The sequence below is a fragment of the Micromys minutus genome, assembly GCF_963924665.1.
Source record: "Micromys minutus genome assembly, chromosome: 2".
NCBI lineage: Eukaryota > Metazoa > Chordata > Mammalia > Rodentia > Muridae > Micromys > Micromys minutus.
The window spans coordinates 64,367,070-64,391,609 of NC_137971.1; the positions used below are offsets into that span (position 1 = coordinate 64,367,070).

Sequence of the window (24,540 nt, forward strand, 5' to 3'; positions counted from 1 at the left end):
CTCTGGAGTCCACCTGATTCTAACTTCTAGTGTGTGTGTGTGTGTGTGTGTGTGTGTGTGTGTGTGTGTGTGTGTGTGTGTGTGTGTGTTATATACATGTACATAAAGAAGCCAGAAGACAGCAGGTATCTACCTGTATTGCTGTCCACTCGTTTTTCTTTAATCTGAAGAAGGGTTTCTCACTGAACAAACAGGCTAGTAACCACCAAGCTCCAGAGACCTGCCTGTCTCTACCAGCCCTCTACCTCGATGCCACAGTTACAGGCAATGATGGCCCTGGCCAGCTTTTATGTAGATGCTTAGGATTTGAACTCACATCCTCTTGCACTTACAACGAGCACTCTTGTCTACTGAGCTGCCTCCCCAGTCTTTAGTAAAAAAAATGTTACAAACTGGTAAAAACATAAAATAAAATGTAGACAGGTGTAAAAGCAAGCCACAAAGCCACTGGCCATGTTCACAAGCAAGCAGCCTACTTGGCAAATGACAATGTGGTGCTCAACCACACAATCCCTGGTGCTGTACCCTGTGAGCCATGACCACTCAACCTCTGTCCTGAAGAAACACGTTCACACAATCCTTCATTTCCAGGGACTGTGATTTCTCATTCTGAAGGCTCATTCCATGCTAATCCCGCCTTGACATTCCTGCCTATAAATCACAGAAAACAAAAGGAGACGCCATACAAACAAATGTCCCAGAGCCCTTGACCACATCTGGTCCCCACAGGCAAATGCCAGTCAGACGAAAACTTCGAGTGGAGACTTTGTATTTAGTTTATCTAGAGCAGCAGGGCTGAAGAAGTGGAGACCCTGATGAACTCGGATTCTGTCCCCTAACTTTTTAAAACCTTTCACCCAACTTGTACTACCCCAGCCCAAACTCGAGCAAGCACTACAAGTGTCTCTTGCCCTGCCTATGGCTATAAAGAGGTTTCCAGAGTCAGCCCAGCTCAGTTCTAACTCCCAACCCTCCATGTCCATAGCCAGATGGATAAGCAAGCTGCATGCTGCCTGAAAGGGCTGGAGATCTTTCTGCTTTCCGGTAAACCTGTGTCCACCCTGCCACAGGTTTGACTACCGACTCCACCCCAGTACTGGGCTTTAGGGAAGTGTTAAGGCAGGAAGCACTTCCAGGAGTGGGGAAGCCAGGAGTAGGGAAGCACAGTTAGAGATGTTGGAAGGCCGGAGCTGGATGGGGGTCCCCAGGTCTGTGGGATTCTCATTCTTGGACATCCAGCAGCCACTGGGAGCTGTGGAAGTGCATATCAGTCAGCAACACACATGCTTCATAGTTCTGGAAGCTGGAAGTCCAGGATGAGCATCAGCATGTTTGATATGTGACAAAGCCCTATGTCTGTTCACAGACATCCTCATCTTCTCACATGGAAGAAGAAAGACAACTCTTAGGACAATCTCCAATAGAGGTACTGCCTTAGTACTTTTATTGCTGTGAAGAGACACCATGACTGAAGCAACTCTTATAAAGACAGCATTTAATTGGGGCTGGATTATAGGTTCAGAGTTTCAATCCATTTTATCATCAAGGCAGGAACATGGCAGCATCCAGGCAGGCATGGTGCAGGAGGAGCTGAGAGTTCTACATCTTCATCTGAAGGCTGTTAGGAGAAGACTGGCTTCCAGGTAGCCAAAATGAGTGTCTTAAAGCCCACACCCACAGTGACACATTTCCTCCAACAAGGCTACACTTTCTAATAGTACCAGTCCATGGGCCAAACATATTCAAACCATGCAAGCACTGTGGTTATCAGTGGACAAAATCTAGAATCATCTGGGAGATAGGCCTCTGGGTTTGCCTGACCAGATTATCTTGATTGCCTTTACTAGAATGGGAAAACCTGCCCACTGTGGGTGGCACCATTCCCTGGGCTGAATAGATTAAAAGGAGTTAAGAAGCTGAGCAGTAGTAGCACTCATCTCTCTCTCTCTCTCTCTCTCTCTCTCTCTCTCTCTCTCTCTCTCTCTCTGCTTCCTGATTGTAGATATGATGCAACCAGCTGCTTCAAACTCCCACTCCCTGGACTTTCCCACCATGATGAACTGGACCCTTGAACTACAAGCTAAATAACACTTTCTCCCATAAACTGCTTTTTTCAGAGTATCTTATCTCAGCAACAGAAAAGAAACTAAGACAGTCCCTACTCCCTCAATACCTCAGAGGCAAACAGGTTTGGAGCCATAGAGACAGCAACATACTCAGAACGCTGGTTACAGCTAAATGGAGACTCCTGAGATTCAGAGTTTAATGCCTTCACACTTTCTATAATGTTTACATTCATTCCATAACTAGCAAAAAATAATATTGGAAAACTAATGGGACTCTGAGTGCTAGGGAAATGATTCAATGGGTAATGTCATCATCACACAAGCTTGCGGGTCTGAGTTGAGATTCCCAGCATTAATATAAAGAAAAGCTCAGATGTGGTGTTAAACATCTATAACCACAGCACTGGGGAACAGAGGCAGGTAGACCCAAAGTTCTTGCTGGCTAGCTAGCCTTGCAAAACAGTGTGAGCTACAGGCTCAGTAAAAGACTGTCTCGACAAATACAATCAAGGAAGACACTAGTATCAGCCTCTACTTGTACCCATGTATGCATATATGTGCATGCTGGAGCACACATACACACACAGACTAAGACCCTAAGACCATAAGCAGGTGTGAGCAATGTGAGGCCCACTGGCTAAGCAGGACCCAGAAATTATGACCAGAAAGTGTCTAGGTACATACTGCTTACTAATCAGAAATTCACAACACTGTGAACCTCCCTCACCTCTACCTCCTTCTAAAGTATCTCCAGCCCTGTAAAGGAAAAAGGACTGTTAAGTAATCAGTTCCCCTCCTGTATCCCCAGGCAACCACTAATCTGTTTTGTCTATGGATTTGCCTGTTGTAGATAACACGTATCAGCAGAGTCCTGCAAAATATGTCCTTCTGTGACCAGCTATGGCCTCTTAGCAATAATGTTTGCAGAGTTCATCTACACTGTACTATGAATGGGTACCTCACTCCTTTTAATGACTCTGTAATATTTCATTGTTTTATCTACTCATCAAAGGTTAAACATTTCATGTATCTTTTAAGCTGCCATTTCTACAGGAGATATACCCATGGTAGGGGGTGGGGGGAGGAAGATTAGTTCCTACAGTGCTTCTGTACGTGATTGTTTCTAGCAACTGACAAACTGTATTTATAGATAGAACATTTTCAGCAGTATCATTTGTCAGTGACTGTATCAGTGCCCCAAGCACCCTGGATCATGTCTCTTGGTATGCAAAGTCTAGCAAACTTATCAAACGAACCGAACAAGGAAAACAGAGGCTGCTAACTATCCCTTGTAGCTGTTTAATGTTTGACATCTACAAAATACTTTGGCATCGATTCTCCCCTTGGACACCTGTCTTTTCATCACACTGGGGGAACAGGAAAAGCCAGAGGCAGAAACTCCACGAATGGATCATCTGAGACCAGAAACATGCTAGAGCCACGCTGCGGAGCTGGATCCAGGATTCACCCGGTACCTGCTCATACATTCAATCACCTTATTCTAGTCATTCCTGGATGGAGAACTCTTCTATCTCCAAAAGACACTTGAAAGACAGCATTGTATCAAGCAACAGTGGGAAAAATTCTAAGCCCATAAAAATCCCAAAAATACAAGCGATGTTCCCAATTTACCAAGAGAATATCTAAGCTATAAACATATGAGGCTCACACCACCCACCTCACATGTCCACTCATCCAAACAGCTGGGACAAAGGAGAGGAAAAGGACCTTTGAGGTCACTGCCCCAGACATCTACTCGGCCACTCTATGTATCCCAACACTACTATGGAAGCAGCAACACAAGTCATATAAAACATACACACACACACACACACACACCACTTCAGCCTTGGGGCTGTTGAGATAAAAATACTGGGGAAAGAGGAAAGGATCTACAGAACCGTGGCAGTGGAGCAGGGGACACAGGGACTGGAGGAGAAGTGCATTGTGGTACTGCAGAAAGTATCATAGGGAGGCCTCGCTTCACCAAGCTGGGTAAGAAGACAGGGATAAGCCTGGAAAACCAAGACAGGTGGAAATCAAGAGCCTGTCTAGACAGCCAAAGAAGCCTGTCAAAATACACTATGGCTTGTCAGACCACAGGACACTAACCCCCTCAGAGCCAGGGGTCTAGGAGACAGACCATTGAACCTGTGGCTAAAAACACCAGAAGTCACCTTGAGGCTCACAGGCCAAGTCTCCTCCCTCCTGCAAAAGGTAGTCCCTGAACCTGCTCCGACCTCAGTCCTCCATCCCTGTGGCTTCCCTCATCAGGCAGTTCCCTCAAGGCAGTGCCGCACCAAGAACCACCCACGGGTCCAGGGATGAGGGCTAAACAACGCAACATGGGCCCTCTCTTTTGAGAAATGGGCAGTCAAACGTACAATACAGAAAAGACTTGAAATAAATCGTACTAAGTTAATAGAAGTGAGGCAATTTGGAAGAAAAATAATCACATTTTCCTCCTGCTAAATCATTATTTGCCCCTGGTAAAGTCAATTATGTTAAAGAAAATAAGTTATTATTGGGGGGGGGGAAGGCTTGGGAAGTGCTTTTGTTTCTACAAATAAAACTCCCTGGCATGGTGGAACACACCTTTAATTCCAGTACTCAGGAGGTAGAGGCAAACAGATCTCTGTGAGTTCAAGGCCAGCTTGGTCTACACAGTGAGTTCCAGGACAGTCAGAGCTGCACAATGAGATCCTGTCTCAAAAACCAAACCAACTGAGCATGCCTGTCTGGGACAGGTCTCCAGTGATTGGCTTGGGTACACTCACAGAAAATGCAGGCCTGGCTGGTTGGTGCCCAGCTCATCATCAGACATCTAACAGACAGAAAACTCAGACAGGTAGGATAGCTCAGGCAAGGTTACCAAGACCTGAGTTTGTTCCCCAGCTCCCACATGGAAGAAGGAAAGAACCAATTACCACAAGTTGTCCTCTGACATCCACATAACACATAGTGGCACACATACACATGCATGCATGAAAACAAATGTAACTTAAAGACAAAAAGATCTAGGGGCTGGAGAGACGGCTCAGCAATTAAGAGCACATACTGCTCTTGCAGAACTGAGTTCAGTTCCCAGTCTGTGATTCTGCTCCAAAGGAAACCCATGCCTTGACCTTCCAAGGACACTTGAACACATATACCACCCCACCCCACTGACACACACATACATATAATTAAAAATAATAAAAATAAATTTTTTAGATAAGAAGCTACTATTTGCAGCAGATGATTAACAGAGACCCATAGCTAGCTACTAGCCACAGTGCAAAAAACAAGAGACTAAAAAATATTCAGCCCTAAAGGACACATATATACTCTACACACACACACACACACACACACACACACACACACACAAATGCATGTGCACATGCACACAAATGCATTTGCACATGCACACACACATGCCTCCTCCCTCTAGCAGTGCTTTGGGATCGTTGGGTGTGGCAGGGCAGAGAAGGTGTAAGAGCCTGCAGCCATGGATGAAACTTCATCTTGTGAACACAGCAGGGCAGCTGCGCAAATGAACTAATGAGGGTTGTGGAAGGATACAGGACATGGACGTATCTGTGGAGCATTTTCTTAATAGCTCATTTGATGAAGGGAGGGACTAGCCCACTGTGGACAATGCCAATCCTAAACAGTAAACAGGTGGGCCTGAGCTATAAAGAAGGGTAGATAAGCAAGCCAAGTTGCTTTTACACCCCAAGTTACTGTTGGTCGCAGTGACAAAAGATATACCTAGAACATAGTGCAAGGTTAGTAGCACAGGGAGAACAGCAGGAGCAGCAGGAGCAGCAGGAGTAGCAGGGGCAGCAGGAACAGCAGGAGCAGCAGGAACAGCAGGAACAGCAGGAGCAGCAGCAGGAGCAGCAGGAGCAGCAGGAGCAGCAGGAGCAGCAGGGGCAGCAGGAGTAGCAGGAGCAGCAGGAGCAGCAGGGGCAGCAGGGGCAGCAGGAGGAGCAGCAGAAGCAGCAGGAGCAGCAGGAGCAGCAGGGGCAGCAGGAGTAGCAGGAGCAGCAGGAGCAGCAGGGGCAGCAGGGGCAGCAGGAGGAGCAGCAGAAGCAGCAGGAGCAGCAGGAGTAGCAGCAGGGGCAGCAGGAGTAGCAGGAGCAGCAGGAGCAGCAGGAGCAGCAGGAACAGCAGGAACAGCAGGAGCAGCAGGAACAGCAGGAACAGCAGGAGCAGCAGCAGGAGCAGCAGGAGCAGCAGGAGCAGCAGGAGCAGCAGGGGCAGCAGGGGCAGCAGGAGCAGCAGGAGCAGCAGGAACAGCAGGAGCAGCAGGAGCAGCAGGGGCAGCAGGGGCAGCAGAAGCAGCAGGAGCAGCAGGAACAGCAGGAGCAGCAGCAGGAGCAGCAGGGGCAGCAGGAGGAGCAGGAGGAGCAGCAGGAGCAGCAGAAGCAGCAGGAGCAGCAGGAACAGCAGGAGCAGCAGCAGGAGCAGCAGAAGCAGCAGGAGTAGCAGCAGGGGCAGCAGGAGCAGCAGGAGCAGCAGAGCAGCAGGAGCAGCAGGAGCAGCAGGAGTAGCAGGAGCAGCAGGAGCAGCAGGAGCAGCAGGAGCAGCAGGAACAGCAGGATCAGCAGGAGCAGCAGAAGCAGCAGGAGTAGCAGGAGTAGCTTGAGCAGCAGCAGGAGCAGCAGGAGTATCAGGAGTAGCAGCAGGAGCAGCAGGAGCAGCAGGGGCAGCAGGGGCAGCAGAGGCAGCAGGAGCAGCAGGAATAGCAGGAGCAGCAGGGGCAGCAAGGGCAGCAGGAGCAGCAGGAGCAGCAGGAATAGCAGGAGCAGCAAGGGCAGCAGTGAACAATTCAGAACTTGGCCATCTTCCCCCAGGAAATATTTAGCAGTATCTGAAACACTTGGGGGAGTTTCCAACCCAGAGACAGAATGTGATACTGGATTCCTGGGTAAATGTAGAGCATCCAAATCTTGTGACAAAGACTGACCCAGCCCAGGAAGTGATAAGTGCCCAGGCTGAGCACCCTGCTTGGCATGAGTTAGTTTCTGTGATCCCAGAGTGTTTTCCTGAGGTAGAAAGTTCCATCATCCACACTCAGCACAAGGGGTGTACAACCTGAGAAACAGGGAGGCCAAGGGGACAGCCTTGAAGAGTGGGGTAGAGAAGCCAGGCTGTGGGGTCTGCCAGCAGAATTCTGTTCTTTGTTCCATCTTGTAGGCGGCATAAGCTCCCTGTGTGGACAGTCCCGGAAGTGCTGGGTCTCCCTCCTCAGATGGAGGCAGCTGGCTCATGGCCTGAGCTGTGAAGACAATGCCCCAGCAGCAGAGGTCCGTCCCCAACACTGCCTATGGGGATTCCAGTAAAGGAAATGAAGCTCCAGGAGCCCAGGGGGACACACCTGCTGGCTCCCATCCTTCTCAGTCCCTTCCGCATTCCATCCTTCCCTCAGGGTCTGGGGACTCAGAATCATTTGCAATGGGTCCTCAACCTTCCCTTATATCTATCCCCATAGCCTGGCTCAAAGCGTGAGCCAGGGTGAACAGTCAAGGGGCAGACATGACAAGCCCTATAAAGCTGGGACTGAGCAGAATCAGGCACAAATGTGCCAAACCAAGGACAACATGGGGCCACCATGAAAACAGGTAACACCCACAGTTCATTATTGATCACCTAGAAATCCCCAAAGGTCCAGAACCCAATAAGAATTCATTTAGTGGCAGAACCCCAACCTGAGAAGAAAGCAGAGTCCCTACATCAGACATGTCCACACCCCACTGCCACTGTATCTACATGCTCAACAAGATTCCTGGGTGTCACCCAAAACTGTGAAGGGTGGGGTCTGGGACATACATGAGCCACCTACTCGTACCTGTCTGTCCACATTGTGACATCCCAATTTCTGACACAACATAGGCTCTGATGGATTCGGACAGGGGACTGTGCTAGAAGGTGGGACACAGAAGGACGACCCTGGACTACCAATACCAAACAGAGCTGAGACACAAACAGAAAGTGGAGGGTGGGGGTACTGGAAAGAGGCAGGGAGGGAGGGAGGAAGGGAGGGAGGGAAAAAGGAAGGAAGAAAAAGAGAAAGAGGGACAGGAAGGGGGAGGAGAAGGGATAGAGGAAAAAAGGTCAGAAAGAAAAGAAGTGCTGAAGGGAGAAGAAACTGAACAGGAAGGAAGAAGGGGAAAGGAAGAGGAAGACGGGGAGGAGGAAGAGAGGAGACAGAACAGAAAAGTATAGTGAGGAGAAGGGAGGGGAAAGAAGAAATTGTGAAGATGGAAGAAAGATGGGGATGAGGGTGAGGAGGAAGAAGGGGAGGAGAGTAAGAAAAAGAGGAGGGAGGGGAGGAAGAAGGTAAGGAGGAGCAGAGAAGAAGAGAAAAGGAAGAGGGAAGGAAGATAAGTAGGAGTGTGAGGAGGAGGGAGAGGAGGAGGGGGAGAAGAAAGGGAAGGGATAGAGGAAAAGAAGTAGGAGGAGGGAGGGGAAAGGGGAGGTAGTTACTGAAATAACAGTTCTTTCCATCAGCACAGTTCTCCCCACAATACAGTGCTCTGTGCCCCGCCTCCAGCATGACCACCCAACACTATTACAGGGTTCTCAGGGGAACCCTGACCACACTCCATCATAAACATGGAGTTACTTCAGAATACAGATTCCAGGCAGTAACAAGACAAAAGCCAGCACTTAGAAGAACAGGCCATTCTCCCACACAGGTTTCAGTGCTCTACCCACTGAGACCAAAAGAAGTGCACATGTGCTCTGTTGGGGGCACACTAGGAAGCTGCGCGGCCAATACAGGAAAGGTGCTCAGCAGTTTGCTTCCTGGACTCAGCACCTTGGAATCATCTGGAAACCCATAGACATCAAAACACAGCCTCAGTTTTCAGCTGTGTCTCTTCCCATCTCTGGGGAAAGCAAACAACTGTTTACCATTAAGAAGGGAAGAAGTACATACAATCTGCTCATGGTCAGTGATACTAAAGGGCCCATTCCAATCCACTTCCTGATTAATGGAAAATAATCAACAGGAATGGGTGGGCAGGACTACCAACTTCTGGGCTCACACACTGCTGTGGGTAGAGAACTGTGAGCCACGTGTGTGATACCAACATAAAGCAAACTTTAATTGTATGAAGCCAGCAGAATGCACTGTCCAGCCAGATGCAGGCAGATAGAGCCTTGTGAGTCTAAGGCCAGCCCAGTCTATGGACAAAGTTCCAGGCTAGCCAGGGTTACATAGTGACACCCTATATTTAAAAAGGGGGGAGCAACATAATAGCAGAACGTCTCAAAGAACAGCTAGCAAGCAGCCAGATGCAGAAAGGAAATCATGACTTACATTTTCCTACAAGCTTATCTAATGTGATTCTGTTAAACAAATCACTCAGGGTGGCACATGAATTGTGTGAGACACTCCCAAGGTAATGGTAAATCACAGCTTTAAATAGCACCTGGTAGAGGCTGAGGAATACTTTCGGAAACACAGTGACACATTCAAGCTGAACCTATACCCTGTACCTTTATGGTCCCCTGGGGAAACAGAGAGAACTATGGCCACTCACCCCATCTCAGTACCACTTTCGAAAGCTCACTCAGCTTCGCCTCAGACTCTGTCAAAACTACAAAATAATGATGAAACAAAACAAAACAAAAAGACAGGTGTGGGGACGTACACGTGTGTTCCCAGCACTCAGGAAGCATGGGCCTGAGGGTAAGGAGTTCAAGGTCAACTCCAGCTAGACACTGAGGCTAGCCTAGGCTGTACAGTGGGGTCTAAGCCAGCAGACTACAGACTAAATAAAACCTTGTCTCAAAAGGCAACTACCAAAACAATACATGAATCCACAACAAGGCTCTGTGCCTCCAAACTGAGTGTTTAATGCTAAGCACTGAAGGCACCCAAAAAGAAATGTTAACTCACTGCCCTGCCTGGGAGAAGGTACCTGCCTGTTGAAGTGGTGACAGTGGGTATGTACCCAGATTCCCTGTGTGCAGTTGTGCTGACTTACTTGGTGGGCACAGGGCCAGCATGGATTCAAAATTATCACAAAATTGAAGGAAGGTATTTGTCCCAAGGCCAGTCCCTTCCCTACCCCTTCAGCTCCCCTGACTCAGTGGTGCCAAATCACTGAGAGCCTTGTGAGTTTGCCTAGGTTAGAGAAGCCAGGCTCCCACTGCAGTATGTAGGGCAGTCCCTGGGATTAGACAGTGAGCAGCCCACGAACAGGAGTAGCAAAGGTGCAGTCCTAGCACCAAAGGCCATCCCTGTCATCGCTGCAGAGCTGGGATTCAGGAAACACTGTGCAGCTGGCTCCTGTCACAGAAACACACCTTCTGAGAACCCAGAAATGAATCTGAGCAGGGTGTGTGAGTGCCCAGGCCCAACCAGGCTTAAGAAAAACAACAGCACCAAATACAGATCCAAATTCAGGTCTAACACTGCCCGAGTGCACTGTCGTGGCACAAACTTTGCTGACATTCAGGTTGACCAGGCTGACAGCGACAGGAGCCCACATTTCATCTGCCACATCCCTCCGGGCACCTTCAGCCTTACAGGAAAGAACAAAACAAAGTTCAAGGGACAGGAAGACAAAAGAAATTCAGCTGAGCCTTAAGATACACTGCTGTGGGCTGGGGTGTGAGACCCTAAGTCTTAATGCTGGAGTTACAACCTCACTTTAAAACCGATTATGCTTTTTTCTGTTGTTGTGATAGAACATCACCAAGGCAACTTATAGAATGAAGCGTTTGTTTTGGGCTTATGGTTCCAGAGAGAGAAGAATCCATCCCCAAAGTGGTGTGGCAGCAGGCAGACACCGCTGGAAAAGCAAACTGAGAGCTCCAATCACAAACAAGAAGCAGAAAGAGTACACACTTGAAGGAAGAAACCTCTGCACTCAAAGCCCAGCTCATACACTTCATACAGCATGGCCACACAATCTAAGTGTCCCCAAAGAGCACTACTATGGGGACATTCTCACAGAATCAGGATGGAACTGGGAAAGGGGTTGCGGGTGGGGGATGAGACCATTCAACAGGTGGCTGGACAAAAAAAAAAAAAAAGAGGTTTTCAGGAAAAGCCCCAATTCAATAGGTCTGGTATCATTCATTAAAAGGAGGAGAGGTTAGAACACACACGGCAGAGTGAAATGGGGTGAAGATGACAGTCTACAAGCCAAGCAGACAGGTCTCAAATTTTAAAAACAAAACAGCAAACACCATGATATACCCATCTAAGAACTCCAGCTCAAGGACAATGCGGAAATAAATATCTGCTGTCTAAAGCACCCAGACTCTGGTACTTTGTCATAGCAGCCCCACTAAACTGATATATGCACTATGCGCATGGGTCTTCACAACAGTCCCAAGGGCTGCCCACCACGTTGGCCAGAGCAAATCCACAGCAGTGGTTTTGGTCTCTGTGGCGCCAATGCTTCCAAACTGCCTTACAGAGCATTAGCCCCTGTGAACCCCATATCAACTAGCATTGTCCCCACTTTTGGGAGAGGTGCAAAGGAGCCTGGGAAAAGGCTCAGAGGCTTGCCTATCTCTATCTCGAAGATGTCAAGGTCTCATTAGGAAGCTGTGTGCAGGGGGTTACAACGGATGGTGCTTGACTGCTGTCAGGGCTAAAAGACTCGGATGCGCACCTCCTCTCTTCGCTGCTGAGGGTTTCACACAAACCTACCTACACATGCCTAGGAAGAGGGAACCTCGCCTGAGGAACTGCATCCATCAGACTCTCCTCTGGGCACATCTGTAGAGTATGTTCTTGATTGCTGGCTGATGTGAGAGGGCCCAGACCACTGTGGGCAGTGCTGTCCCTACGTAGGTGGGCCTGGGCTGTCTAAGAAAAGTAGCTAAGCAAGCCAGTCTCTGCTGGTCCTGTGACCTAGAAACCAGCTTAACCCTTTCCTCTCCAAGTTGCTTTTGGTCCTGGTGATTGATCATAGAAAGCAAACTAGTGCTAAAGGTTTCCCAAGAGCTTCTCAGCACACTGAAACGGTTGCCAAAGCAAGTGACCCATAGCTCAGGTAAACATCGCTGATCCTCAAGGCTGGCCCCTCACATTGTGCCACCTACCCCCTCCATGCTGGCCCTTCAGACCGAACCATTCTTCCATAAAAACATGAACAATTTTCTTCTTACTGCTGGTAAATCAAAGATTACCTTTATACTCTCTCTTTTTGTTGACGTGTATTTTACTTTAGCTGGGGGAAAGGGCACATGTATCATGGTACCCACAGAGGTCAGAGGGCAACTTGCAGGAGTCGATTCTTTCCTTCCTCCCTGGGAGTCCAGGGCATCAAACTCAGATCCTCAAACAGAAAGTACCTTTAGTACCTGAGCTATTTTGAGGGCCCCACCCTGAGCAACTTCTCAGGTCAGTGGCTCAGCTCCTGCTGTCTCTCTCTGGAGTGCCTTCATCATCAGCTACACCCTGGCCTCCACACATACATGACTTCCAGACATCAGACGATGGCTACCCTGGGGAGACACAAACTCCAGCCAAACTAAGATACTACCCCCCACCCCCCCCCATCAGCCTGGGCAAAGTGGACAGAGACGACAGCAAAGGCAGAAAAGACCAGAAGGAAGCTGGTAAAGGTAGCCTGTGTGGCCAGTGTGGGAAAGGCTGACAAAAGCTAAATAACCAGGGCTGCAGAGGAGGCTCGCAGGTAAGGTGCTTGCACCACAAGCCTGTGGACCTGAATGTGGGTAATGATGGGAGGGGGTGGAACAGAGGGATCTCTGTAGCTCAGGAGCCAGTCTGCCTAGCCAAAATGATGAGTTCTAGAGTTCTAGTTCTGGTAAGAGACCCTGAGACCCTGACTCAAAACATATGGTGGAAAGTGATGGAGAAAGGCACCTGACATTGACCTGTGGCTCTCCCACCCTTCCTCCTCCGCCTCTCTCTCTCCCTCCCTTTCTCTCTTCCTCCTCCTTCTCCCTCCCTCTCTCCTTCCCTCCCCCCCCCCAAAATGGAAAAAAAAAAGAACAGGCACATTATACATCTACCACAGGGCTCAGAAAATATATACAGAGAGAGAGAGAGAGAGAGAGAGAGAGAGAGAGAGAGAGGGAGAGAGAGAGGGAGAGAGGGAGAGAGGGAGAGAGGGAGAGAGGGAGAGAGGGGGAGAGAGAGAGAGAGAGAGAGAGAGAGAGAGAGAGAGAGGGAGGGAGAGAGGGGGAGAGAGAGAGAGAGAGAGAGAGAGAGAGGGAGAGAGGGAGAGAGAGAGAGGGAGAGAGGGAGAGAGGGAGAGAGGGGGAGAGAGAGAGAGAGAGAGAGAGAGAGAGAGAAAGCAGCTTTATCCATAACAGCCAAAACACTCAATAGGATAGAACCGGACAGATACAACAACCTGCATGTGGCCATGCTGCTTGAAAATACCAACTTTAATGAAAGGGGGGTGAGGAGGAGAGAAAGAAAAGGAGAGAGGGCAGAAGAACTGGGAGGGGGAGGTGGGAGGGAGGAAGAAAGAAGGAGAGATGATGGGGAGCTGAAGTATTACTGAAAAGCTTGCTGGGATTCCCTATATCCACCCAGAGGACTCTGCTCCCTGCCTTCACTACCTGCAGCCACAGGAGTGACCCAGAACCAGCCTGAAACTTAGTCCCACACCCTAACACAATCCTGTTCAGACAGGTAATATTCCAGAACGATGGCATAACAATACATTTAAAACATTTGAGTTTCAAAGTTAAATCGGATTTGGAGAAATATAATCCGTGCCCTAATTCGGTTTTTCTGCAACTCCAGTGAATGAAAATGTGTGTGTTCCTACTTACTTAGGATCAATCTAATGCTTTATCCCAGAGCAGCAGCCTGCTCACCACTCTGGGTAATGAAAGAGACCCCCACCTCCCCTCTCCCCCTGCCCTCCCAGGGGCCTTTGAAGCACAGACCAAGCTAGCATTCGAACACCCCATGTTTCAGACTGACCAAACAGGATTATAAAACATCACTTGCCTGGGCCACAGAGTTAGGCCAGCCTGAGCAATGTAGTAAGATTCTGTCTCAAAAAATAAATAAAATAAAATCACCTTTTGAAGAAAACCAATTTCCCAGGAACTATGGGTGCTCCATCTAAGTAGGAAGTCATGACACCCGTCTCTCCATCCCTCTCCATCTCTCTCTTCCTCACTTTTGACATTTTGGCTTTTTTCCATGACAAAAGTGTATGTACTTTTGGCTATCCAGGAACTCAGCCCAGGCTGACCAGAAACTCACAGAGATTGCCTGCCTCCGCCTCCCAAATGCTGGGATTAAAGGCGTGTGCTGCCACGCCCAACTTCCTCATTACAATTCTTAAAGCTGTACCACCTCATTAAATAATGAATAAAAGTGGAAGCCAGCAAGACAGGTCAGATGATGAAAGACACTAAGAGTGGTAACCAGAGCTTGACCCCCGGAACCCACACACTGGAAGGGAAGAACCAACTCTTGCAAGCTGTCCTATGGCGTGCACACACAAATAGATATAATAATGTTTTCTTAGAAGTAAAACAATAGCTCTGAGCCCACTACCCTCAATGAATCCTTGAAAGCCTCTGAAGTACACAGGCTCACCTCCACTCTGAACATGGGAATATCAAGGCTCAGAGTCACAGAATGAGCAAGAGCCAAGAATAATTTAAGGTGTCTTACCCTTCCCAATGCCCTATTTCTTCTGGGGATCTCTACCTGAAAGAAGAGGGTGAGAAATGCTGGGCTCACTATCTTCCTAACAGGCTTCCTGGGGCCTCAGTCTAGTCCCTGCAAGTGAACCCCTATGTCTCCTGGCAGCTGCTCATCAAGTCCTTCCCTGGTTTGGAAACTAGCTTCCCATTCGACATGTTTCCCTTTCCCACTCCCTCTGCCAAGACCAGGCAGCCAAGCTCCCGGAGCCCATGTGACCCCATCCCAAACTCCATAAGCTCAATCATGCTGCAAAGCCTCACTGCTGAATTGGCCTGTGACAATTCACAGGGTAGGAATTAGGCTGTGCACACCTCTGAGGCCTACCTTCTACAACTGTGAACACACTTATCTCCAGGTGTGCCTCTAGCCCAGGGTGAATCTGACAAACAGGATTCATCAAAACATATTAATTCTAGGACACAGGACCCTGCCTTATTTGGGATGATGGAAAAGAGCATCCAGCCAAGTTCTTGGTGTGACAGCTAAATCAAAGTGTACACCTGCGCGAATAAGCCAATCCCCTAAACACGGCCCACCAAACCAAACCCAAGAGAGGAAGGAAAGCCAGCTGGCAGCCTTCACAAGCAGCAACCCCACAAAAATAAGTGACGGGAACCCCCATTTCCTGCCCTGGCAAGAGCCGCACACCAGCCATTTACTCTCCTCTCAATTTTCCAGAATGAATAAATAAAAAACTGCTGCGTGTCATTTACAAACAATGCTTCTAAGAGTCCCCGGACTCTCCTGAACAATGAGCTGTGATTCATGTTTCCAGAGGAGATGGCGTTTGATCGTCTTCCTTCTCCCTCGTGATTCATTCACGGGCCAAGTGGCCAGAGTGGAAGCAGGGTCCACCCACCAGAGCCTCCGGAGAGAAACACAGGCCTGTTGTTAAGGCTACCAAAAAGAAGGCTGAGGTTAGTATGGGGAAGCTTTAGTAACTTTCCCTTAAGGAAACAGCCAATCAGCCTGCACACAAGAACTTACATCCTCCCCAGTGAGCATCTGCCCAATGAGCTACTAAAATCCTCCCGGTGCAAACTGTCAAGACATGAAGAGAGCTGGGGGTGCCTCCACGCCTCCACCCTTGACTTCCCTCCACTCTGACACATGGAGACACTAATCTCCCAGGTGCTTTCTGATGCCTGTTACATCCAAGCTCAGCTGTCTTCTCCCATCCCGGTGAAGAGAGACACACACCCACATTCTCCTATACCAGACAGCCTTTCATACGTTTGGTAGAATTTCCTGGCAAAACCATCCCCTAGAGCAACGGTTCCCAATCTGTGAGCAATGGCCCCAGGTAGGGAATCACAGATCAGATATCCTGCATATCAGATATTTACATTATGATTTATAACAGTAGCAAAATTACAGTCATGAAATAGCAACAAGATAACGTTATGGTGGGGTAGGGGGTCCACCACAACATGAGGAACTGTATTAAAGGAACTGTATTTACTCCTTTTTCTTCCTTTTCTCCTTTGAGAAATTTCTGAAACAGCTTTGAGATTAATGCATTAGCAAAAGTTAGAAGTCCCATTCAAGAGTGCCTTCCGGAGGGTGTGTGGCCCAACTGGGAAGGCCACAGCCTCCTTGCTGGGCTGTTTGCTCAGGGAGACCTTCCTGGCCTTATAGAGAAATGTTCCCCCATCTTCTCCAGGTAGAGCCACACTACAGAACTGCAATCCCTGAAGACAACATGCAGGACTCTAGGGGGACTGAAAACAACAGCAAAATGCAGTGTCACCGCCACCCTGCCCCACCCCACACCCTGGCACTGCATATCAATCTCTCTCTCTCTCTCTCTCTCTCTCTCTCTCTCTCTCTCTCTCTCTCTCTCTCTGAAACGAAGGTCCCCATACCCAACAAAGGAATTCACGGGGCTTCCACTGTTAAACTCTGTTAAAGGTTTTCTTGGCCTTTTGCTTAGAAAATATGACTTTTTTCTTCTTCAGGTAAGATCCCACACAGTCCAGGCTGGCCTCAAACTTAATAATGCTGCAGAAGATGAGCTTCAACTTCTGATCCTCTTGCCTTGACCTCCCAAGTTCCAACTTTAGACCTCCACCCTACCCTGCAAACTGGGTTTGAACTAACCTACCCCCCCCCCCAGCCCATTTTCTTTCCTTTCTACAACCCTTCTTTCCCACAGCTGCTGAGGTGTCCAGCTTCCCTACTTCTTTCTCTCAAATGTCACAAAACAGTATTCCAGCTTAAAGGGCGTGGGAGGTACGGGGTGAGGGGAGGAGACCCACCACGAGTGAGGGTGCATGCCTTTAAACCTAGCACTCAGGAGGTAGAGACAAGTAGACCTCTGTATGAAGCCAGACCAACCAGGACTACATAGTGAAACTCTTGTCTCAAAATAAATAAACAAAATCAAAGAAATAAGGCTCCCCTGCCCAATAATCACAAGCCACAGTGGCAGCTGCACCAGAACAGGGATGAATGTGAACCCACTGTTGCCAGGGTTCAAACCCAGAGTGCTCCCACTGCTATGCCACAAGGGTAAAATGCAAGCAGCAACTTTCTCCACTACCTGAGACTTCTCTGCAGGCCCAAGGGGTCCCTCCTTCCTCACTGCTTCCTAACCATCTTGCTGCCAGTGTCTGCTTGCTCCTGGTCTTCTAGCTGTTCTTTGAACAGTCCTGGGCAACCCCAGGAGAAAACCTCCATTGCTCCCACACCCTGAAGCCCCCTCCTCAATAGGAGTCTCGTCCCAAATTAGATAAATAAGACTCTAATCCGCAGGGGACCCACCAGGAAGCACAAAACATGCTTGTTAGCTCCTTACACACCCCATCCATCCTCAGAAAGCCCAGCTCTGCCTTAGAAAGGTCTGCCAAGTGCAGGTGGAGCTCAGCCCCAGTGTTTAAGTCTTCCAAACCTGTGTGTGGGCCCAGAGTGGAGGCAGGGGCCCTAGGCTTCCCCAGCCCTGCCCCCATGGCCACCATCCCCTACTTGTTACAGAAATAAGTAACTGGAGTTCAAAAGAAGGGCACAGCCTTGTAGACTGAAGTCTCCAGGAAGCTTCCGAAGTCAGCGGGCTGGGACAAGAACTAGGCCTGCAAGAGGGTGCTGAAGGCATGCCTAGAACAGACAGCTGCTGAGAAAATGCCTCAAGGCAGCCCTTAGGGTGGAAGGCAGCAAGCTCCCCTAAATGCCTGCTTGCAAGACACAGAGAGTTTCTGCTCAGGTGAGGCTGGGCATTAGAGGATCCTTGGGGAAAGAAAGGAGCCTGGAAACAGAGTAACTAGATCTGGAATGCCAGAGAGCCCTGAGGCCTAGACAGAGCTGATTTTTGATGTGGGTTGGCTGGGGGGTAGACAGGGTCTGCAGGGCTCTGAGACTGTCTGGCCACTAAGGCAAACTAGGCTCCTTGGAATGTGTCCTAAAGTCAAACGTAAGCTTGCAAGCCGACTCCCTCCACCCCCTCGGGAACTGACAAAGGGAAAACCAGGTCCCCGCCCTCGAGGTCCGTTTCCAGGGTCCCGGGGACTCAGGAGCGCCAGTGTCCCCCCCGCCCCACCATCCAGGGCGGGAAAGGCGGCACCGACCCAGCCCGGGAAGCACAGCCCCTCCTCACGCGAGAAAAAGGAGGCTTCACCGATCGGAGCGCTGCACAATGAAAAGTGTTCACCCGGAATCCCGGATGCCAAACAGAAGTTTCCCGAAGAAGCAGAAACGCACGCAAACAATGGCTCAGGGAGCCCCGCGCACGCAAGAGCACACGGGACTACGACAGAGCAAATGCGCGGGAATGAGGAGCACGGGGGCCCCCAGAAGGTCCCCGGGTTCCCCCACGCGGTCTCCAACCCCCAGGCGGGCCGGGCTCCGCACCGCGCGGCAACAGGCTGGGCGCCGCGGCGGGGAAGTTGCGCGCGGGGCGGGCGCGGGGCGGCGCGCTGCTCACCCACGCCGTACTTCTCCTCTCGCTTGGTGGGGACCCAGCGCGTCATGGTGGCGCTGGCCGCAGCCCACTGGAGCCGCCGCTGCCGCCGCCGCTGCTCGTGCAGGAAACTCTGCGCCTAGGCCGCCATCTTCCATTCCTTCCCCGCCGCGACAGGATGGGGAGGAAAAAGTTTGCGGCGGAGGCGGTGTCATGTGGGACGGGGCGGGCGGAGCGTCGCGGGCCGGATGGGAAAGGCCGGGAGCGCCGGCGAGAGGCGGGACGGCGGCCGACTGCAGCCCGCCCAAGGCGCGCGTGCCCTGGGCCCGGCCCGCCTCGTCCCTCGAGGGACCGGGACCGCTCCACCGAGTCCACGAATGCCGTCCACGCTCCGTGCAACTCTCATCCTCTACTTTTCAGTGAACAGCATGCACCTCGTTCCCATTCATCTGCACCGTACATCCCCTCACCCTGCACCCTCTACTCTGCATTGCATCCTGCGCTCTTTATGTACCCCACGTTCTACTTTGAACACGGAGCACCTGGCATCCTGAACACTACTCACTCCTCACTCTGTACCCTGCATGAGAGGTGCTGTCTTTACTATGCGCGCGTGTATACACACACACACACACACACACACACACACACACACACACCCCTTAGGATTAGTATAGAGCCAGACACCAAACATGTACTCACTGATGTAAAGTGTAGAAACCCGGGTTCTACCCTGGTGGAGAGCGCGCGCTGGAGCAGAGCTCGGAGTTCTTCATGGTTCGTTCATTCATTCAACAAACACAAAGTGAGCACCTATTTTGCCAGGGGCTGAGCGCAGAGGATGGGAGCAATAATGTACAGTCAGCCGCACTGGTAAGAAAAGCCGATGAAAAGACTTTGCAGCCCCTGGCTGCTTCTAACAGCCCAGCTCCCTTTGGGTGTGGAGGGCCTGGAGCTGCACAGAGAGGATCCCAGCTTGCATCAACTCTGAGGCGTTCAGTAGGAGTTGGATCTGCCAGAGTGGGGAAAGAGAGGAAGTAGAAAGAGAAAGGAAGCCAGACCAAGCTTAGAACCTAGCTCAGCCTCCTAGCAACCCTAATCTGAAGGAGGCTGGTCTCAGACTCACCCTGTGCCAGCCACCCACAAGTGCAATACTTCTAAGTTCTTCAAGACCTGCACACAGACACACCCCGAGTTTTCATTAGAATCCAAAACAAGGTTAAAACTAAGGAGAGGGGTGGGATGGGATGGGGCCTCAGGTCCGCGGCAATCAATTAGGAGTAAATGAGATTGCATGTTCTACTGTGTGCCCTCTCTCCCTTGCATCCTAGAGACAGTGCATCTGCTTGGGAGCCTTCAAGGACTAAAAGAAAGAAAGTATAAAAGAATGAAGGCTACATTGTGTAAGATTGCATGTCAGCCAGAGAGGAGTCAACTCATCTAGAATTAGACAGGTCAGGTGGCTGGCCACTATCTGCTGTAGACAGGGCCACTGTGACCTGGAGCAGTCCCATCAGCTGGTCCAGAATGCAATTTAAATAGCCTGGAGCCCCTGGATGGAGAAGGTGAGAGGAAACCTCCCCTGTTTAAGATAATGTACAACTAAGATTTCTAGCAATTCAGCCACCAATTCATAGAAAGTCGCAGGCTCCTTTAGCTGATAAGGAACTTCAGTCCCACAGAGGGAAGCAGCCTGGGCTCAGCTCCCACGTGGTCTCTGGCATTCACTAAAGGCAGGCCATCAGAAACCTCAAAGGCTCAGGCCTTGAGGGTGTGGCCCGGTGACTCAGACTGTTCCCAAGAGAAGCAACTGAAGGTGCTGACCAGAAGTGGGATGCTCGGAGCTCCAGCTCAAGCTCAGTGTCAAGTACCTGGCCCACAGTAGGCCCACACTAGGCCAAAAGAGTACCCCTGAGAAAACTGCTTAAGCCTGGACTTTTAAGGATGTGCAGAAATGAGCAAGGCGAAGTGGAGGGGGGTTAACTGGATGTGCAAGGGGCCTGTAGTGGAAAGGAATGCTGGTTTTTAAGGAAGGGGGAGACCAGTAAGACTTATTCAGAGAAGTGACCCTCGGACAAGATCCTGGATAGAAGAGCTTTCTAGGTCTTCCAGGGAGTTTGTATATCTGTGAAGAAACCCAGGAAGACCTCTACCTGCACACGCACACATGTGCACATATATCTATGTGTGCAGGAGCACACACTTTTACATATACATATAACACATATATCACGACTCAATCCAGTTTTTGATGTCTTGTAAGAATACCATACTAAAATAGGCTTTCAAATCAGAGTTTTAACTTTATGTTACATTTTTATTTTATTATTGAAGGGGGGAATCTGCCACAGCATACAAATAGAGGTCAGAGGGCAACTTGCTGTAATCAGTTCTCTTTTCCTACCTCCCAGGTATCTTGGGTCGAGAGCTTAACAGCTAGCAGACTCACCTCATCTCAGTGTAGATTTACGCTCATTTCTCTGGCCTGTAAGTCAGTTTTAAAACTTCAGGTGGACCGTGGCCATGTGTTGGAGAAAATACAACTGAGGACTTGTCTGTGTGCCCATGTTCCTTGAAGCTCAGAGATTGGCCATCACCATGGGCGGGCATAGTCATATCTTGTGGCTCAAAATATCGCTATCTCCTTGTCCTGTGTGACCACACTGGCTCGGTGTTTTCTGGTTTCGTGAGCCTTGGGATTGTGGCAGTGGCATTTTGAACTCCTGACTCATAGCCACAGATCTCCTGCCAGGCCTCACACCTCTGCCAACTGGCTGCAAGGCCCAAAGCTCCTGAAATCAGTAATGAATCTCATCCTCAGCTAACGTAACCACAGGGTAGTGAGCCAGGGCTGCAGTCCCTCCGGAAACGCATAGCCCAGCAGCCTGGCTGAACCATCAGCACAGACAAGCAAGCAACCTTCCACTAAAGCAGAGGCTTGGCAGAATCAGTGATCACCATAACAATATTAGTTTTAAATTTTGCATTATAGACACACACACACACACACACATACACGAGTCTCACTGTGCAGCCTTGGTCATCTTGAAACTCAAAATCCTCCTGTCTCAGCCTTCCCACTGCTGGGGTTATAAGCGTGAGTACCACTCTGGTTTAATTTCATGTGTGAGAGACAAGTTCGTATAGCCAAAACTGCCCTCAAATTCACCCTCAAATACGGCCAAGTGAAGATGGCCTTGGACTCCTGGTCCCACTGCCTCCATCTCCTACGTTCTAGGATACAAGTGTTCCCACACACAAGTACTTTTCATTCGAATGCCTTTAGTATGCAAACCCAGGAGATAAAGTCAGCAAATATCTGTCCTGGTAGAGGTACCAGAGGGCCCCATAAATCAATGGGGCCATTTTGGGAGAAAAAAAGTGGATGAAAATGAGCTAGAAAGTGGGAGGCTGTTCACAGACTGGGGGTGGGCCTAAGCATAGCTGGCTTGAGGCTGAAAGAGGAGGGATTCGGTATTGACTCAGTATTGCAGTGGAGGCTCGGGGTTGCTGGACCACTGACCCAGGGGCAGGTACGAACATCACATCAGATGCGCACTGTGGTACAGTGCAATGAATAAGTGTGACTTTGGACCAAACTTCCAGTTTACAGAAATAAAAGAGACTGAGAAATAATTAAAAGAAACATAGAGGACTGGGGGAGAAGGGCTCAATAGATATGAGGACTTCTGCAGGCATGGGGTCTAAATATGAACCAAAATGTGTTGTTGTTATTGTTGTTGTTGTTGTTGTTGTTGTTGTTGTTGTTTTAAAGCCAATCATGACCACACTGGCCTGTAGCCATAGCATGGGGGAGGGGTTGAGGCAGGCAGATCCAGATAGCTCCCTGACCAGTCATCCAGTGCCAAAACAGAAAGCTTCTGGCTCAGTAAGAAACAGTCTCAAAACATGATGCACCATGTCCTGATCTGGCTTCCGTGTGCAAAATGAAGCAAAATTCTTCACACTCAGTGAAGGGTCTGGGAGTGCTGCATTTCCCTGTCTCATCTGTATGTTTGAAACTTCTGAAGTGAAGTCGAGGTGCTGGGAATAGCTGCGTGGAATTCAGGGCAGCTTTAAGAAGCAGCAGCTGGGCGTGGCTGCACCTCAGCATGCTAAGCCTGCTTTGTCTGTTTCTGCTGCCTGTGCTTTGCCTCAGTGCTCTCCAGAAAGGTGAGTAAGGCTACCCCCCCCACCCCCGCATTAAACTTGTATCAGCCACACGGAACAAATATACTATTAAGTACAGAATCCTGCATACAGGCTGCTGCTGTGCCCTGGGGCCTGTGGGGCGTGACTCCAGATGAAGACCAAGCCGTACTTCCCAGTACACAGGAAATGAGCTCTGACTGGGGCCAGGGACCGGTACAGAAGGAACTGCCTAGAACTGATGGAGCTTGGATCTAGGTAGCCAGATCATTTCTGGGACCTCGGTGTCCTTCGAGATGCCGCATTCATTCACTGAGTCAGCCAAAGCTGTCACCAAGACCTTGAGCTGTACAGCTCTGATGTTACCTGACACCTCTGCCTTCTGCAAACCTCAAGCAGAGATCCACACAGGGAGGACCCAGATGAAGCAACAGTTTGCCAGCACAGACATAACTGGTTCAGAATTTTGGGGCTTTTAGAAACGAGTATGTTACACACTATTGCTCCCCTACTCTCTTTATCAAGGCAGAGGTTCTGGACAGCAGAACAAGACAGGGGGCTCTGGAGAGGAGTAGAGGCAGATTTGGAATTTCAGAGAAGCCTGGGGGACTGGCTTTCTCATAGATGTGACAAAAGCTAATGCAACTTAAGGGGGCTGGAAAGATTTCCCAGTGGTTAGGAGCACTGACTGTTCTTTCAGAGGTCCTGAGTTCAATTCCTAGCAACCACATGGTGGCTCCTCACAACCATCTGTAATGGGATCCGATGCCCTCTTCTAGTGTGAGAACAGTGATGGTGTACTCACATACATAAAATAAGTAAAATCTTTTTAAAAAATAGAGGCAACGTAAGGAAGGAAAGGTGCATTTTGGCTCACAGTTTCAGGGTGTACTCCAGCGTGGTGGGGAAGATATTAGTTGGAGCTTGGGGCAGCCCATCACATTGCACCTCCGGTCAGGAAACAGACTGGGGTGAAAACTGGTGCTGTGAGAGGCTCAGCCCGTGGTGGGTAGTGCTGTCCTTGGGCTGGTGGTCCTGGGATCTATGGAAAGCAGGCTGGGAAAGCCCTTGGTAGCAAACCAGTCAGTAAACAGCACCCCACGTGGCCTCTGCATGAGCTTGTGCCTCCTGGTTCTTGCCCTGTTTTAGGTCCCGTCTGCACTTCCTTCGATGATAGACTATGATGTAGACGTGTAAGCTGAACAAACTTTCCTCCCAGCTTGTTTTTGGTCAGGGAGGCCCAACACAGCAATAATAGCCCTAAGTTGCTGTATTGGCACTATCCGCATTTAGGCTGGGTCTTCAGTTCTCAACTACCCTAATCTAGATAATTTCTCAGACTCACCCCAAGAGTGAGTGAAGACTTACCCCACTCGTAAGTGAAGCAAGATCCTGTCAAGTTTACTGTGTTTACCATCACCCCATGTCTGCTGGGGTTGGTAGGTTAGATTCCCAAGAGGAGAGAGGGTGGGTGGGTAGGAGGTAGGGAGGAAGAGAGAGAGAGAGAGAGAGAGAGAGAGAGAGAGAGAGAGAGAGAGAGAGAATGATGAAGAAGAAGGAGGAGGAGGAGGAGGAGGAGGAGCAGGAGGAGGAGGAGAAGGAGAAGAAGAAGAAGAAGAAGAAGAAGAAGAAGAAGAAGAAGAAGAAGAAGAAGAAGAAGAAGAAGAAGAGTTTATCTGAATATTGAATGTGTAGAAGAAGAAGAAGAAGAAGAAGAAGAAGAAGAAGAAGAAGAAGAAGAAGAAGAAGAAGAAGAAGAAGAAGAAGAAGAAGAAGAG

General features: G+C 49.6%; 1 protein-coding gene across 1 annotated transcript in view; it reads right to left on the reverse strand.

The window, feature by feature from the left end:
• DOCK1 (dedicator of cytokinesis 1) overlaps nucleotides 1–18,775 on the reverse strand; it is a 475,815-nt gene extending 457,040 nt beyond the window's left edge. Inside the window, exon 1 of the mRNA XM_080912399.1 lies at nucleotides 18,638–18,775. Within this exon, the coding sequence (XP_080768525.1) occupies nucleotides 18,638–18,683 (46 nt within the window). The 5' untranslated portion in view covers nucleotides 18,684–18,775. The remainder of the gene's footprint in view (nucleotides 1–18,637) is intronic.
• Between the last annotated feature and the right edge of the window lie 5,765 nt (nucleotides 18,776–24,540).